This window comes from Erpetoichthys calabaricus, chromosome 13, assembly GCF_900747795.2.
Source record: "Erpetoichthys calabaricus chromosome 13, fErpCal1.3, whole genome shotgun sequence".
NCBI lineage: Eukaryota > Metazoa > Chordata > Cladistia > Polypteriformes > Polypteridae > Erpetoichthys > Erpetoichthys calabaricus.
Window position 1 is genome coordinate 47,827,078 of NC_041406.2, and position 17,781 is coordinate 47,844,858.

Genomic DNA, 17,781 nt, shown 5'->3' on the forward strand with positions numbered 1-17,781 from the left:
GCGAAAGCATGACCATATCACCCCAATCCTGAAAACCCTTCACTGGCTCCCTGTCCCACTCAGAATAGAGTACAAGGTCATTCTCCTCACCCATCAGTGCATTTATGGACATGCCCCCCTTTACTTACAGGAACTCCTTACCCCTCATACCTCCTCACGCACCCTCCGCTCTGTACACACTAACACTCTCCAAGTCCCTAGAACCAAGCTTCGCAGTATGGGTGATAGGGCTTTTTCATCTCTAGCACCGAGACTGTGGAATGCCCTCCCTGACTACCTAAGAGCCCCACAGTCGACTGATGTTTTTAAACACAATCTAAAAACTCATCTTTTCAGAAAGACTTTTTGTTAAAGTATAAATAGATTTTCTTGTTTTATTATTTTATTTTTACTCTGTAGCACTTTGAGATTGCTAAAATATAAAGCGCATTATAAATAAAATTTATTATTATTATTATCTGCGGTGGGTTGGCACCCTGCCCGGGATTGCCCTGTGTTGGCTGGGATTGGCTCCAGCAGACCCCCGTGACCCTGTGTTCGGATTCGGCGGGTTGGAAAATGGATGGATGGATTATTATTATTATGATATTGCCTGACCAGAAGTTTCATGTCAGGTACATGCTAATAATCAGAGGAGTTTCTATACTGTCACTTTGGCATAGTTGTGGTAATCAAAATAAGTCAAGGAGATCTAAAGAGAATGCTGGAATGAAAATGAGAATTCTTCTTATTCTAGTTAACTACTTAATAACTGCAGCATACTCAAACCATGCTATCAATTGATGCTCTTAAAATGGTGATATTTTTATGTGACAATAACTAAAGCAAAACAAATCATGTGGTGAGTTTTCAAGGAAGACAAGGGGACACAGCTGGCATTTGTCTGTTGTGATGTATGTTTAAAAGTTTAAGCACAGAATAGTTTTAATCAGGCACTTGCAGGCTAAAAGTGTAACTCATATACTATTGTCAAAACACAAACTGTGCTAACATTTGTGACAAACAAAAATGACAAATAACCAATAAAGCAAAATGTGGACATATTTATCAGAATATTAACAATGTGACTTGGTCTCTTGAAAAGGTTTTATTACATTTACGTAGTACATGCTTGACACTTAAAGGAAGGGTTCTCCTAGGAACTCGTAATAGGTGTTTACATCGACTGCTTATACATTATAACAATGTCATTGGGCAAGAAGAAAACCCTAAAGAGCCTCTCAGATTACAGAGATCATGTCATTACTACATTGTGCACATTATTCTAATCAAACAGTGTTAGAAGTAACACTGGTCCCAGCAAGTGAGCTTCATCAACTCAGGACATCTGATATTTCAGATCTAGTCTGGTTTTAATAAAAACAATGTGATTAGTGATCAAATGTACTGCAATAATGTTGCTACTAAAGCACTATGTACAACACAGCATACTTGCTGCAATGTGTGCAAATATTACTAAGAAATAAGTCATGTCTAAAATTGAAGACCACTCAAGGTGTTTAGAAACGGGCCAGGGTACCTAAATTTGAATTGATATCTAGGACTGTCTTGGGAAATAAAGGACAATTAATCACCCCACTTACTGTAAAGATGTGCTCGGGAGTCACAGGACCTCACTTAATGTGATATGGCACATGAAGTAATTTTAGTGCTGTCAGCAAGACTGATGTTAGTTCTGTGTGGAAGTCGTAAGAAACCCTTTAGAAGGCTGCCTTGTTTAAAAAAATCAGTCTTATGCAGCCTTCTTGTCATATATTTTATATTAATATTTGAACTCCATACAAGCCAAAGCGCATGTTATTGGTGAAAAATAATGTGTTTCCTTCTTAGTGAAGAAATACACTTCAAAATCTTTCCTTAAAATGAAGGTTGATTCTTAGAAAATTTTCTTTTGTTACAGTGTATCTGACTGACAAAAGTGAAAAATGTATTTTCACATATATATCAACTAAGGTATTATTTTTGTATATACAGAAATATAATTTCTATAAATAGGTAAGGTACAGCAGAGAATTTTGAAGTTCTGTCTATTCATCCACACATTTTCTTGCTGCTTAGAACACTACAGTGCTGCACTTGCTCATGAGCACAGCTGCACATCGTAGCATAAGACTCCGTGCATCAGCAGGGAGGCTGCCCTACAGGCCAATGATGTGACTGTATGTTTGAGGTTGATTAGCACTCTCCATAGATGGTTATTACTGTGTTTGAGACACTTTCACTTACACACATGTAAATTATGATTTATAAAGGTAAATTGTTTAGAAAATGTGAAATATGCATACAGCTGGTTTTATTATTCAGATTTTTTGTGTATATGCATTTTCAAGTCTTTTGGCGTACACATATTTTCAAGCTGGAATCAATGAAAAATTTTATAAATGAGACCCCAGAAAAGGAGATAAAAACAAAATCCGTACCAAGATCATTAACCAGAAATCAAGCCTTTTTCATTTAGCCAAGAAACAAATCAAACATCAAAGTACAATTTCAGAAAGGAAAGGTCTTTTAATCAGAAAAACACTAAAGAAAAGATTGGCAATAATGTGTAGGCTTTTACCCAATACCTGATAGTGACATCACACATTGTGCAGCACTGGGGGATTCTGGGAAGCATCATCATGACAATGAACCACGCAATTGTCCGATTATGGTGACACCCAAATTTGTTTTGTATTTGGATCAGAGGCTTAACTTTTCTTCCTATCCTCCTTTTGTGGAAATTTTGAACATTTAAAGCCCATTTTTGACCTTGTTCAGGCTGCCTGAGGAGCAGAGGCCTGCTTCTTTGTTGAAGACCTGTTGAATGGACAGGTCTAGCTTTTGTTTTCTGAGGCTTACAGTTATGATTTGAGCTTCTTTTTTATTTTTGGGTATTGCTAAGGAGAAAAAAAATCATCTTGGTGACGCTTTGCGTATTTTAACACACAAGGAATCCAATTCTGCAGTCAGAATACTAATTCGAGCTTCTGTTTTTAGGTTGATTATTTTTTACCATCTTTTCTGGAAATGACAACACCCATAATAATTTGTTTAATAATAGTTTTATAATGGGTACTGCCAATTTTGTGGCTTTTGACGTTTCCTTTTCCATGGGGATTCTCCTATAGGGCTGTGCCGGCTGTGATGTCATCAGTGCATTGGTATATGCAAATGCCACAGCAAAGACGCTGTGAAAACACATGAAATACATAGGCCTCAAGTAACTGCTCTGCAACTAACGACTGCAGCACCTGAGAGCTGTAACCTAAATAGAGGCTGAGCCACAGCAGACAAGATATTTAACAAAGTGAAACAAAACAAAACAAAAATAAAACCAAGGCTTTGCAAGTATAAGCATAAAGAAAAATGAAAACTGGGCTGAAGAATGACATAACACCAACACTGATTGGCAAGAGAGTGTTATGTTTCTTTTGTTGATACATTAGAATGCCCCTGTATTGATCTGTCATTATTACTGCAATGGAGACCATCTCCCATTACACAACATGATAAGATACCAGCTTGCTTTTCACTTGTAGAAATCAACTTACTTGCCCAGAGTAGCCAGGCCTGTCTTGAGGAATATAAAGCTCTGGGTAAACGTTTTTCAGGAACCAGTCAAAGTTCTTGCATTCTAATCTTCTGCGTAGGTTCAGCCTCTCAGTGCTGTTGGTGTCTTCAGCCTGTTTTTTATACAAATTACAAATATATTTTCCAAAATCTATATTTTGACATATAAAACAAACTAACATAATCAGTTAAATAAATTAACGTACTCATAAAGTAACTGTTTATAGGGCCAGATGTCACCTGAGAAATTCTGTGGCTCCTATAAAACATTATCTTCTTGTGGATCCTAGGTAAATTACCCCCACTATCAACTTTAAAGGGATGGCAGCATTTATGCATCTATTTTTAGTGCTCCACATGGAAACACAGTAGGGGTGACTGCCTTCTGAGTAGAACTTCAGTCATAGCAGTCACTGTGAGCACAGGCTAGGCCCCTCTTCTTTTACCATGCTGGACCCACTCCTCCATAAGTAGGCAAAATGCCTCTTCGGCTTCTGGTAACACCCACAGGGCATGGCATGCTAATATCTATACTAGCTTAATTTAAAAAAAAAAACTTACTTTGCTAGCAAGGTAGGCAGCAGTGTCACGCCTGTAGAAAATTTCCTTGAAACTGTCCAACCATGTCTCTACTACTCGGACTTTATTCTTCAGCAGAGTTCTTTCATCAGGAAGAGCATCAGAGACATTTTCATTATTCAAATGTCCAACTCGAGAGCAAGGCAAGATCTCCAGGGAGCCTCCACACAGCCAAACCTGAAATGTTGGCAACTTATATTTATACACAGTTAACAGTTTATAATACATGCTACCTATTGCTAAAGGCTTTTTTAAAAAGTGGATGTTGGGCACTTTTATGGAAATAGTCAACAATCACAGTTTATGAAGTGCATTCTAAATCCAAAACTGCAGTGTAGTTGTGTCTAGCAGCAGTAAAAGAATAATACTATGGTAGAAATATTTTATTTAGATTCTCTGCATGACATATACAAAAATTACCTTTCAATAAAAGTTTTCTTCAACTTATGTACAAAACATATGAGCAATTAACAATATTGATGAAAGAATTGCCATATAAAATATTTACCCTGATGGACAACTCCACATTTTCTAACCCCCAAATGGACAAATCAGGATCATATGCACCAATATTCTGGAAGTAATGTCTGTCAATGGCTAGTACTCCTCCAGGCAAAATAGGGCTCCTGTGCCAAAAAAATAAAATGAGACTTTGATTCTGCTTGGTTAACTCTCAAAAATAATGGAAAAAGCATATTACAGGCATTTTACAAATATATATTGCAATGAGAAGTCAAGCAAAATGACACCTTTTATTGGCTAACTAAACACTTTAAGAATGGCAATAGCAATGTTCCTCCTGTAGGAGCTCACTTCAGCAGCTATAGATACTGTGGAAGTCAGTGCTCATGAGCAACTTCAAGATATAGCAAGGGAGCAAGGGAAAAAGGAATGGGAAGTTAAAGTGATGGTTAAATTTAACATATTACGGCAGGTTTTATGACCAGATATGAGGATTATTTACATTTCTGTGACTGACCCAGACAACCTGACTACAGATCTACATTGTATGGAAAAACTTCAAGACTTTGTTGAACTGTTATAGTAGGGTGTTGTACCGTGTTAGCCATTATGCATGCAATGAGAAGTCAAGCAAAATGACACCTTTTATTGGCTAACTGAACAGATTACAATATGTAAGTTTTCGAGGCAACTCAGGCTCATTGCCTGAAGAAGTTTAATTATAACAAAAGAGAAAAGCTACGAAAACTTATTAAAACTGAAGGTATGTAACTGACACTGTGATTTCAAAATGCGGCATGACACATGGTGCTGGGAAAAAACACTACGTGTTTTTATAATAATATATAATATACTATAATATTATATATATATATTTATATATATATATATATACAGTGGAACCTCGGTTCACGACCATAATTCGTTCCAAAACTCTGGTCGTAAACCGATTTGGTCGTGAACCGAAGTAATTTCCCCCATAGGATTGTATGTAAATATAATTAATCCGTTCCAGACCATACGAACTGTATGTAAATATATTTTTTTTTAAGGTTTTAAGCACAAATATAGTTAATTAAACCATAGAATGCACAGCGTAATAGTAAATTAAATGTAAAAACATTGAATAACACTGAGAAAACCTTGAACAACAGAGAAAACTAACACTGCAATAGTTCGCGCTATAGCGCTACCAACCGCTGGCTAAAAACACTTTTTTTTAATGAGTTTTAAGCACAGGGAAAAAAATGAACATTTGAAAAAATCCGTAATTTAATAAACCACCAAGAAAAGTAACATTGCAACAATGCATGCTACAAACCTATCGCTGTAACAGAAGTGAAAACAAAAACAAGCCCAGTGCATTCTTTAACTGCCTTCCTACCTTATGCGTCCAGCTCTCTCTCTCGCTTGCTCGCTCACCTGTGTGTGTGTCTCTCTCGCGCTGCCTGTGTGTGTGTGTCTCTCTCTCGCGCGCCTGTGTGTGTGTCTCTCTCTCTCTTGCATGCCTGTGTGTGTGCGTCTCTCTCTCGCGTGCCTGTGTGTATGTGTCTGTCTCTCGCGCGCGCTTGTGTATGTCTCTCTCTCTCTCGCGCGCCTGTGTGTGTGTGTCTTTCTCTCGTGTGTGTGTCGCACTCTCTCACTCTCTCTCTCTTGCTCGCTGCACAGGAAATGCACAGGGAGAGACTGAACACGTACAAACCGAAAGGGAAACTGGCTTGTTCGTATACCGAGTGTGTGGTCGTGAACAGATGCAAAAGTTTGGCGAACTTTTTGGTCGTAAACCGATTTGTACGTGTTCCAAGACGTTCATGAACCGAGGTTCCACTGTATATACACAAGGTGAGACACAAAAATAACTGGTCTGGGCTTGGTGCTTGGGCTAAACGTGAAATCATGTAACTATATTCCCTATATATATATATGCATTCAAATCAGCACAATTACAAGGGAACCCAAATTTTTACACAGCCAGTTTTTCACATTTGATTTAATTTCATACACCTAAATACTGCTTCACTAAAAATCTTTGTTCAGAAAACACCCCAGTACTCAGATGTTCCTAGGAAATGAAAGACATACCACTGTTATCTTTTTTGTTGAAAGGAGAGTAAATTATTATGCAGGCTGAGAGGAGATCCAAAACCTTTTCATATGACTGTACACATACACACGAGGGATGTTCAAAAAGTTTTCACACTTTTATATTTTCATTAGAAACGGTTAAGGTGGGAACAGCAATTGGGCATTAAAAAGTTGTTATGACGCTGGGAAAATTGCATCACAAACGAATGTGACTATGTAGAAAAGTGATGAAATTTGTTTTTGAAATTCTTAATAAATAGAGTTAAAAACAGTGCAGAAACTTTTTGAATGTCCCTCGTATGTATATATACAGTATATATTCCAGCCCTCACCCCCAGGCCGCCAGGAGGAGCTCTCCCGACAGCATGGACGTGCCCCGAATTCCAGCAGGGCCTCATGGACTTTGTAGTTTCTACACACAGCCCTGCTGGATACCTTGGGGACCACTGGGAGTCGCTGTAGGGAGGCCCGTGGACTCATATATGCCCTATAATCTGGAAGTGCGTCATAATCCAAGGACAGGAAGAAACGACGTGCTTCTGGGGTGAAGATAAGGACTGTTTACCCTGACCCGGAAGGAATAAGGACTTGTGGACTATTGGGCAGGAACACCTCCGGGTCAGGGTGTATAAAAGGACTCTGGAAAAGCCCAGACACCGAGCTGAGCTGGGAGGTAGGGTGGCGAAGTGTCTGGGAGAGGAGGAGAGAGTATTGTGGTTATTGATAGTGTATTTATATGCGTAGTGTGGAGTGGAGGGTGCTTTGTGCACGTAATTATTATACAATAAATAATAATTATACTTTTACCTGGTGTTTGGAGTGGTACCTGAGGGTTCAAGAGGTGGATCATAACCTCTATTGCTACACTGGCGTAGTCGGCAGGATTCTCTGGCCGTCTGTTGGCAGAAAACCTGTATTCCAAACAAATATTGTGTGGGCAGACAACCCTAAGAAGGTCCCGCTCAAAAGCACGGAGGTGAAAACACCACCCACTACGGAGAGCGCTGCGACTGTGAACCTTATGTTACTTCGGACCGTGATGGGGAAGAAATCCGGAAAAAAGAAGGGCAATACCAACTGGGTACAGAACCTAACCGAAGCCTAGATGACCTGGACTTACCTGACTGGGAGTGAGGAGGACCGGGCACTGATAAAGGCTGAATGAGCTCGAGTGGCGCAACAGCAGGAACGCTGTCAGCCATCGGACGCGCCGGAATCCCTAAATGGATTGGGAACACCGCTGCCAAGTCTGGAGGTATGTGCCGGGAAAACGCCCGAAGTGCAAGGGAGTTTTTATTCCTATTTTGCAGAAGCCTGCTTCCAGAAAGCAAGCGGTGAGTCAGATGCCTGCCTCATACCTCGGCAAGATGGCCACGATACCCAGAAGGCAGGCCAGGCTAGGAGTCGGCAAGCGACGAGCCCATTCGAGGAATACAACCATGTGACCTCGCGCGATGGATGCCGGGACGGAGAAGGTCAATGTCGGACTGTAGGTGAGGTCAATATTTCCCCGATGGTTTCGAGCTCCCTGAAAGGGAAGGGGGAGGCGAGCGAAGCAGCGCCGAAATTAAATAAAGACAAAGAGGGGCGGGATGTGAAAGTATGTATTCTGACCTTATCTATATTTCTATGCACATTCTAAACCAAATAAACCTGAATAGTTATTGGATGTGATAATTTTAAGGTGATATGTACACCTTATTTTAAAGTGTGCATAATTATTAGGGAGCAACTGAAAATGAAAAGTGAAAAATTGTAAAATGCTTTTGAGATGATCGCAACACTCAGGAAATAGTTGGACTATTCAGGTGTGACCACTGGACCATCAATCAAACATTTTGTTGTGAATAGTCTGCAGGGTCACAAAAAAGCAGGTGAGGAAAAGGTACAAATTAACTACAAAAAACTTGGGAAAAAATAAATGTGAAACTACCAGGAATTGTTTAGCCTCCAGGGCTACCATGTTCCTGAACTTCAACCTACCTGGAGTGCCCAGAAGTACAAAGTGTATGTGCTCAGAGACATGGCTAAGGTAAAAAAAAAATCTGAAACACAACCACCACTGAATCAGACTCACACCAGTTAAGGCATCAAGATTGGACCAAGAAATACTTGAAGACTGATTTTTCAATGGGTTTGTAGACAGATGAAACAAGAGTGATTCTTGATGAACTAGACAGGTGGACCCATGGCTGGACCACTAATGGATACAGGTACTGCATGGAGTGCTATTATTAAGGATGAGCTAGTGGACCTTTTTGGATTAATGATGGACTGAAAACTGACTTCTGGTTTCTTGAAGATGCTTTCTTCAAGTAGTGGTACAGGAAGAAATCAGTAGCATTCAAGAAGGCGAAGACCTTTAGGAAAGACAATGTTCTTTTGCATGCATTAAAGTACTCCACTGCTAGGCTATCCAGCAAAGGCCTCAAAGAGAACCAAAAAATGACCTGGCCCCCTTCTTCATCTGACTTAAGTCCTATTAAGAACTTGTGGGCCCTTTTCAAATGTGAGATTTACAATGTGGGAAGACAATACACCTCTTCAAATTTGCATATTGGAGGCTGTGGATGTTGCTTCAGCAAAAGCTCATTGTAAACAGATCAAGAATCTGGCAGGGTCTATGGATGGGGTTCCTAGCAGCAAAGGTTCCTAAATGCACAATCTGATAGAAACAGATGAAATTACCATTGTATGAATGTGCCCCTTTTACTAAACAGCATTTCCCTGTTCCAATAATAATAATAATCTTGCTAGCTACTCACCCATCGGATTTAACAAGGTCCAACAGATACTATAAATATATACTTCCACTAATTTAAGACAGATTTAGCTCATTTTCTACTATAAACTTTAAAGCCAATAAGTTCTTTCACTATAATCGTATAAATTCATTCAACTTTAGTACAAGTGATACATCTGCATTATTTTGTCCTTTTTATTTTTAATCTAGTTGATTTGCTGAGCTATTTATCATAATATTATTTATGTTTCTTGTACAAGTATTGTTATAATTCATTCATAACACCAAGTCACTTTAATTCCACTTAATGCTGAGATTTCCTGGTATTTGTATTCAAAATGCACATTTGCCTTCTGTGTCAGAGCAATTTAGACTAGAGCAGCAGTGGTCCATAATGTGAAAGTGCACTGCTTAGAGAAAAACATTTCTATTAGGACAATTTTTTGGCAAGTGCTTTGCAATAATAGACAAAAAAACATACCATATTTCCATTACAGTTTTATTTTACCGGATAGACAGCCTAATAAATACTTGACTCAGTTGGTCACAGTTTACTATTTAGTCGCTTGACAGGGGTTTCATCTTTTTTTTTAATTTACCTATACTCTATTGTTATGTATGCATTAGGATAAAAATGTTTCTAATGTTTAATTTCTCAGGAAGATAAAGAAAGAGTAACTTTGATATTATTTTCATGAAGGTTGCATAATAAGATACATTTTGTCTGCTTACTTCCTAAGATCTCAGCTGAATATATTTGGCTATAACAAAGTTTCAATAGTAGATAAAGGGTTTTTTTAAACAAATACACATTAGATTTTTTCACTGGCCTTTCTGCTCAGTAAAACAATAATTAAACAAAGGTTTCCATTGGTTCTAAAGCCTCTTTAGCCTTGCCCAGTGCTTTACTTTTGTACAGTCTGCTCAATACACCAGTTACCTGATAGGGCTGATGGGGGATCGTTCTTTCTCCGTTTGAGACACAGGTAATGGCTCCCAGTGAAAATCCAGGTTCCAATCAATTACTCCTCTTTGCTGATCAATCATTTGCAAGTACTGAAAGGACTTCAAGTCAATGACATCTAATACAGGAGCTACCACTCGATGTCTGTTATAAGAGTAGAAGACATTAAATTTCCAATAAGAAAAATGTGCTAAAACAATATGGGAAGTTTAAAATCAAACATGTTGTTCTTAACAAACTTAAATAATTACCAAGACATACATGATAGATTAGTCACTGTACCTTGCTCTGTTGATTACCTAGTAGTTACACCAATCTGTCTTTGTACCCCAGGATAGGATACATTACAATATATTAGAACCAATTTTCATTCTGCTTTATTACATTAAAATTAAATGCAGCAGCCACAAATATAAATAGTCTCATGAAAATATAGTTAAATGTATGTTCAACTGAGGCGGCACGGTGGCGCAGTGGGTAGCGCTGCTGCCTCGCAGTTGGGAGATCTGGGGACCTGGGTTCGATTCCTGGGTCCTCCCTGCGTGGAGTTTGCATGTTCTCCCCGTGTCTGCGTGGGTTTCCTCCGGGCGCTCCGGTTTCCTCCCACATTCCAAAGACATGCAGGTTAGGTGGATTGGCGATTCTAAATTGTCCCTCTAGTGTGTGCTTGGTGTGTTTGTGTGTGTCCTGCGGTGGGTTGGCACCCTGCTCAGGATTGGTTCCTGCCTTGTGCCCTGTGTTGGCTGGGATTGGCTCCAGCAGACCCCCGTGACCCTGTGTTCGGATTCAGCGGGTTGGAAAATGGATGGATGGATGGATGTTCAACTGAATTTCTGGACATTTTAAGGGTTGGACAACTTTATCAAGTTTCCAAAATGTTTGTCTTTTTTCAACGGTAATAATGAGATGGCTTACAAGTCGAATATAACTGTTTTGTTACACTGTCACACCATAAGTCTATCAAGATGCAGTCTATTGAATATCCATCCATTTTCCAACCCGCTGAATCCGAACACAGGGTCACGGGGGTCTGCTGGAGCCAATCCCAGCCAACACAGGGCACAAGGCAGGGAACCAATCCTGGGCAGGGTGCCAACCCACCACAGGACACACACAAACACACCCACACACCAAGCACACACTAGGGCCAATTTAGAATCGCCAATCCACCTAACCTGCATGTCTTTGGACTGTGGGAGGAAACCGGAGCGCCCGGAGGAAACCCACGCAGACATGGGGAGAACATGCAAACTCTACGCAGGGAGGACCTGGGAAGTGAACCCGGGTCTCCTAACTGCGAGGCAGCAGCGCTACCACTGCGCCACCCAGTCTATTGAATATGTATAATTAATAAAACTGCTAAAACTTCACCTTATAGTACGATGGTGCATCATCACTATACACAGCATACAACCTCTCATGCATTTCCTTTGGCTTCTTCCTTTCCTTTGTAAGGAATTTAATGACAGAACAATGTTCCCAGCCTATCAATTTCTTTGTAAACTTGTGGGCTTTCCATAGTCTCTTTCTGAATGTCTGCTATTCAATGACCTCAAAACTGCACATGTGGGAGCCAATACATGTCTTGATCTCCACTGACAAGTTCAGATCCTTGTACATTGATCTGTTTCTACACTTTGATACAGTGAAATATTCTTCCACTATGCTGTTCATTAGTGCTCCTCGGCAAAATTCACCAAAATGTTTTTCACAGGGAATATGCTATGTTCGCTGGTCTCCTTGTTTGCAAAATATTTTCCTGGAAATTAAGCATGAGGCTGGCTTAGGCAAACTTTTTTTCCCAGCACTCTATAATGCTTTACGAAGTTACACAGAGCTGTAGCAGCCAATATTGGAGGGGGCAAAACCACCCCACCCTCCAACAGAGCAGAAAACGAGTGAAACATAAAACACACACACAGAAGGAAACTGGTAATGAGTCTGTGTATTCATGTCTTAAAGGTAATTTCTTTTTGTATGGACTTGTATGTGACCTCTTTCTAATACTGAGTCTACCCCTTTCATAGTATTACTCAGAATGTTGTGCAGTGGAAGCAAACAGGAAGGAGTGAAGAGTTCACATGCATGTTGTGCATTAGATCTATCTATCTATCTATCTATCTAGATAGCAGTGGCAGTGAACAAGCAAAAGCATCAGAGAAAAAAAAAACAACTTTTCAGTTTGTATAAGGTGAGTACCTGCTATTGAATCTGTGGGAGGCAAGCCTTACTGAATTCATGCTTCCTATATGACACTCTATGCAAGAAATTTTACTGTTCTAATATTTAATTCTATTAATTATATCTTAGAGAGGCACAGTGGAGCAATGGATAGCATTGCTGCCTCACAGTTTTGCTCACAATAATCAGTCCAGCATAGTTGGCAGATGTTTCCCAAGCCATCAGGGATACTTAAAAAGACCACGGAACCATTATAATCAACTCAAAACTAGCTCAGTTTATCCTTCCCCAGTGACTTCAATACATTCTTCCAAGTTTATTGAAGTAAATTAAAGTTAAATCACCTCACAGATGTACAGTATACTTATCCATCCATCCATTATCCAACCTACTATATCCTAACTACAGGGTCACGGGTGTCCACTGGAGCCAATCCCAGCCAACACAGGGCACAAGGGTGGAAACAAACCCCAGCTAGGGCGCCAGCCCACCGCAGAGTATACTTATAAAAAATAATGTAACATTCTCAAACCTACTTAATCCTATACAGCACTATTACTCAAACTCTATCCATTTTAGGCCTGCAAATTAATTTCAAACAGCCGACCAATTGACGTCCAATATTTTTTATGAAATTAACTACTCATCTTAAATTCCATACAGAAAAGTTTAAATTGCTTTTAAATAGCAGGCACATATAGGTCTCCTTTTAACATTGAACACAGTCCTTAATTTCTACAACAGCATTTCTACACCAGTTACTCTGGTAGTCCTCTGGTTACCAGCCAACTATAAGATAATGCATCAGGGTTAGCAGCTATGGGAATCCGTAAGTGCAGTAGGGTAAATAGTAAAAACATTTAAATCCTAATTGGACAAAGGAATTTGACAACATATGCCAAAGTTATTTCAATGTGTTTGATGAGTCAAACTACCTCTTTGGTTAACAAAATTGAGAACTAAACATGCTAACTTCCATAGTGTTTTCCTGCTTTGTAGCACAACCAGACAAGACAGGATTGCTGCTCTGTTAAGTTTTTCACCTCAATTACCCTTCTGACAGCTGCAAAAAATGTTGAGAAAATGGTCCCATGTGTTTCATTCTTGAGGCCTTGGAGCTAGCTAGAAAAGGCAAGTCTTTTGTGGAAGCAAAACTGGCAAACCAATACATTTTGCCAATGCTGGAGGGACTTTTTTTCTAGGAAAAACTGAATAAAAAACAAGCATGTTTGTGAGTAGTGCTTTAGGTCAAAATTCTTTATAATGATTTTCTTTTATAACGATTTTCTATCATCTCTTTTCCCAGACCTGAAATCAGTTAGTCACAAGTCTATTACAGTTGACAAGTGGATGGACAATACACATACTACTGAATTGTAGATGTTTATATGATACTTTAATGGCAAAATCTTAAAGGAGTACGTGTTGTGCCATTTGCCACTGAAGGTTAGCACAGCTGGTGAAGCGATGCTGTGAAAGGGTTTTTCAAAGAGAATTCTTTATGACTAAATAAAACAGATCTCTTGATTACTGACAGAAGTCACTCAATTGTCCACAAAGAGATACACTTTTTTTTTATGTTCAGCAGTAGGGCATCCTAGTGTGAACTTACTTCACTGTATAATGCAAACTTTTTTGTGTGCAAGGTTCCCCAATAAAATGAAGGAAATGACTGTTAACCACCTTTACTCTACTGTAAACCTGCAACACCAACTTTTTAATATGCTGCTTAAAGACAGTGAAAGAAAATATTCAGGCCTCCTCCAGCTCACTATATGATAACTGAATAGTTACCAGGTTGTGGAACAATTCTTTGTGCTACAAAATGAAATAACCAGATCTCTCTAAAGCCAGGCGTCTGCCAAAGCTTAAGAGGTTTCTTCTTTAATGGGAAATCCAGAGTCCAGAGCCCATTTCAGATTTCTGTGACATCACTAGCAACCTAAAAAAACTCAATCTGCAACTGCAGGAGGGTAGCACAAGTGCCGGAGATGTACTTGAAAAACTGATCCTGTTTCACATCCGCTTGGACTTTTTTCTGAATGATCTAAAGGGTGATGTCAGTGATGCTCTAAATGAGACATCACTTCCTCTAACGGTGGAAGTGCTTTTCAGTTTTACTGAGAATTTCAAGACATAGTTTACAATCAGGAGTCAAGCAAAATGACACCTTTTACTGGCTAACTGAATAAATTACAATATGCAAGTTTTTGAGGCAGCTAAGGCCCCTTCTTCAGGCAAGATGTGATTAAATGACATCTGAGTTCATCTTGCCTGAAGAAGGGGGCTTAGCTGCCTCGAAAGCTTGCATATTTTTAATCTATTCGATTAGCCAATAAAAGGTGTCACTTTGCTTGACTTCTAATTGCATCCATAATGGCAAACACGGCACAAAACCTACTACCAAAGACATGGTTTGAAAACTTCAAGAATCTTCTCACATGGACAGTCAAAGCCAAAACTGTGTTACCCAGTATTATTAAGAGAATGTTTCAGCTAGAGATGATCAGGCTACAAATCAACAACAGCAAAGCCCAATTAGGGGGAACTTAGCAATACACTAATTGTCACATACTGGCCACTTACATTTTGATCTTTTTTGGATATACTTAAATCTGTGAGTTGGGATTTTTAATGATGATTCTAATTACGAATCAGAGCCACAAAAGGCTCACAGATGATCTTCTCAACCATTGCATACACCATGCACTAAACTCCCAGGAGCAGGTTTCAACAGACTTACAGCCATGGCTGAAATTATTGGCACCCCTGGAATTTTCCCAGAAAATGCACCATTTCTCCCAGAAAATTATTGCAATTACAAATGTTTTTGTATATACATGTTTATTTCCTTTATGTGCATTGGAACAACACAACAAAAAACCAGAGAAAAAAAGCCAAATCTGACATCATGTCACACAGAACTCCAACTCCGGACAAAATTATTGGCACCCTTTCAAAATTGTGGGTAAATCATTTTATTTCAAGCATATGATGCTCGTTTGAACTCACATGTGGTAAGAAACAGGTGCTGGCAATATAGCAATCACACCTGAAGCCAGTTAAAATGGAGAAAAGTTGACTCAACCTTTCTGTTGTGTGTCTGAGTGTGCCACACTAAGCATGGAGAACAGAAAGAAGAGCAGAGAATTGTCTGAGGACTTGTGAACTAAAATTGTGGAAAAATATCAACAATCTCAAGGCTACAAGTCCATCTCCAGAGATCTTCATGTTCCTTTGTCCACTGTGCGCAACATAATCAAGAAGGTCACAACACATGGCACTGTAGCTAATCTCCCTGGACGTGGACGGAAGAGAAAAATTGATAAAAGACTGCAACGAAGGATAGTCCGAATGGTGGATAAACAACCCCAATCAACTTCAAAACATTTTCAAGCTGTTCTGCAGACTCAGGGTGCAACAGTGTCAGCTCGAACTATCCGTCGACATCTGAACGAAATGAAACGCTATGGCAAGAGAGCCAGGAGGACCCCACTGCTGACACAGAATCATAAAAAAGCCAGACTGGAGTTGCCAAAATATACTTGAGGAAGCCAAAATCCTTCTGGGCGAACGTCTTGTGGACAGATGAGACCAAGGTAGAGCTTTTTGGTAAAGCTCATCATTCTACTGTTTACAGAAAACGGAATGAGGCCTACAAAGAAAAGAACACAGTTCCTACAGTCAAACATGGTGGAGGTTCTAAGATGTTTTGGGGACGTTTTGCTGCCTCTGGCACTGGATGCCTTGACTGTGTGCAAGGCATCATAAAATCTGAAGACTACCAAAAGATATTGGGGCGCAATGTAGGGCCCAGTGTCAGAAACCTGGGTCTGCATCAGAGGTCATGGGTGTTCCAGCAGGACAATGACCCCAAATATACCTCTAAAAGCACTCAGAAATGGTTGAAGACAAAGCGCTGGAGAGTTCTGAAGTGGCCAGCAATGAGTCTGGATCTAAATCTGATTGAACACTTACGGAGAGATCTCAAAATTGCTGTTGGGAGAAGGCGCCCTTCAAATCTGAGAAACCTTGAGCAATTTGCAAAAGAAGAGTGGTCGGAAATTCCAGTTGAGAGGTGTAACAAGCTTGTTGATGGTTATAGGAAGCGCTTGATTTCAGTTATTTTTTCCAAAGGGCGTGCAATCAGATATTAAGTAGAGGGTGCCAATAATTTTGTCCAGCCCGGTTTTTGAGTTTTGTGTGAAATGATGTCAGATTTGGCTTTTTTTCTCTGTTTTTTTGTATTGTTCCAATGCACATAAAGGAAATAAACGTGTATACCAAAACATTTGTAATTGCAACAGTTTTCTGGGAGAAATGGTGCATTTTCAAGGAAAATTCCAGGGGTGCCGATAATTTCGGCCATTACTGTACCATGGAGCTGCAATATCACCCAAGTCATTAACAACGCAGACGTGTAAAATTCAATAATTGCCAATGTTTGTTCCTTCTTAACAAAAGATATTTTAAAAAACACATGAAATATGAACTTGATAAATAAATTAGACAAAAGATAAAAAAACATTGACTGCTATAACAAACTAAGTAGAAGTTAGGCCTTTTTATATTTTCAGATTAGGATTAGACCTTTTCTCTTCAGATCTCTTCAGTTATGCTGTTTAGCTATAGGGTACACCTATGCTAATCATTTCATTTAAACAATTTGTGAAACCTAGTACTATACTTGCACCCTCTGTCTTTAATTTCAACATACAAACAAGGCATGTTATTTGACTACAATTTGCTCAGTGTTTTCTTGCTTTATTGCATTTTTTTGTGCTTTATTTCCCAGTACAACTTCAGAGCATGTTCAAGATTTGAATGGTAAATTGTGAGAGAAAATACCAAAATGGATAGTGGGTAAAAAAAAAAGTCAAAGTTCACACTTTCTCCACAAAACATATGTTGGCACTAGTAAACAAGAGACATATGAAAAAACACCCAGAAGTGGTTTGGTTGCTATAGTTACTCTTTCAAATTATTGCATAACTGTGTGACACAGATGTTAGACAACTGTAAGAATGCAAGCAAGTCTGTTAGAATTCTGGCCACAATTTTGGCATCTCAAAAGAACAGGACAAATGTCAATCCAGCATGGGAATGAAAATGAATATTTGAAAATGTTCCTATGGAAACAAGAATGAATACCACAAATAAGTATATTTAAAACACATTCTTTTTGCTGCTTATGTCTTTGCTAATAATTGATTGG

At 39.2% G+C, this 17,781-nt stretch overlaps 1 protein-coding gene across 1 annotated transcript in view; it reads right to left on the minus strand.

Moving 5' to 3' along the window:
- The window catches only part of LOC114664193 (polypeptide N-acetylgalactosaminyltransferase 15-like), a 60,070-nt gene that overhangs the window by 12,365 nt on the left and 29,924 nt on the right, over positions 1-17,781 (minus strand). Inside the window, exons 4-7 of the mRNA XM_028818207.2 lie at positions 10,362-10,529; positions 4,640-4,757; positions 4,114-4,308; positions 3,534-3,665 (exon numbers count right to left, since the gene is read on the minus strand). Coding sequence (XP_028674040.1) covers positions 3,534-3,665; positions 4,114-4,308; positions 4,640-4,757; positions 10,362-10,529 — 613 coding nt within the window. The remainder of the gene's footprint in view (positions 1-3,533; positions 3,666-4,113; positions 4,309-4,639; positions 4,758-10,361; positions 10,530-17,781) is intronic.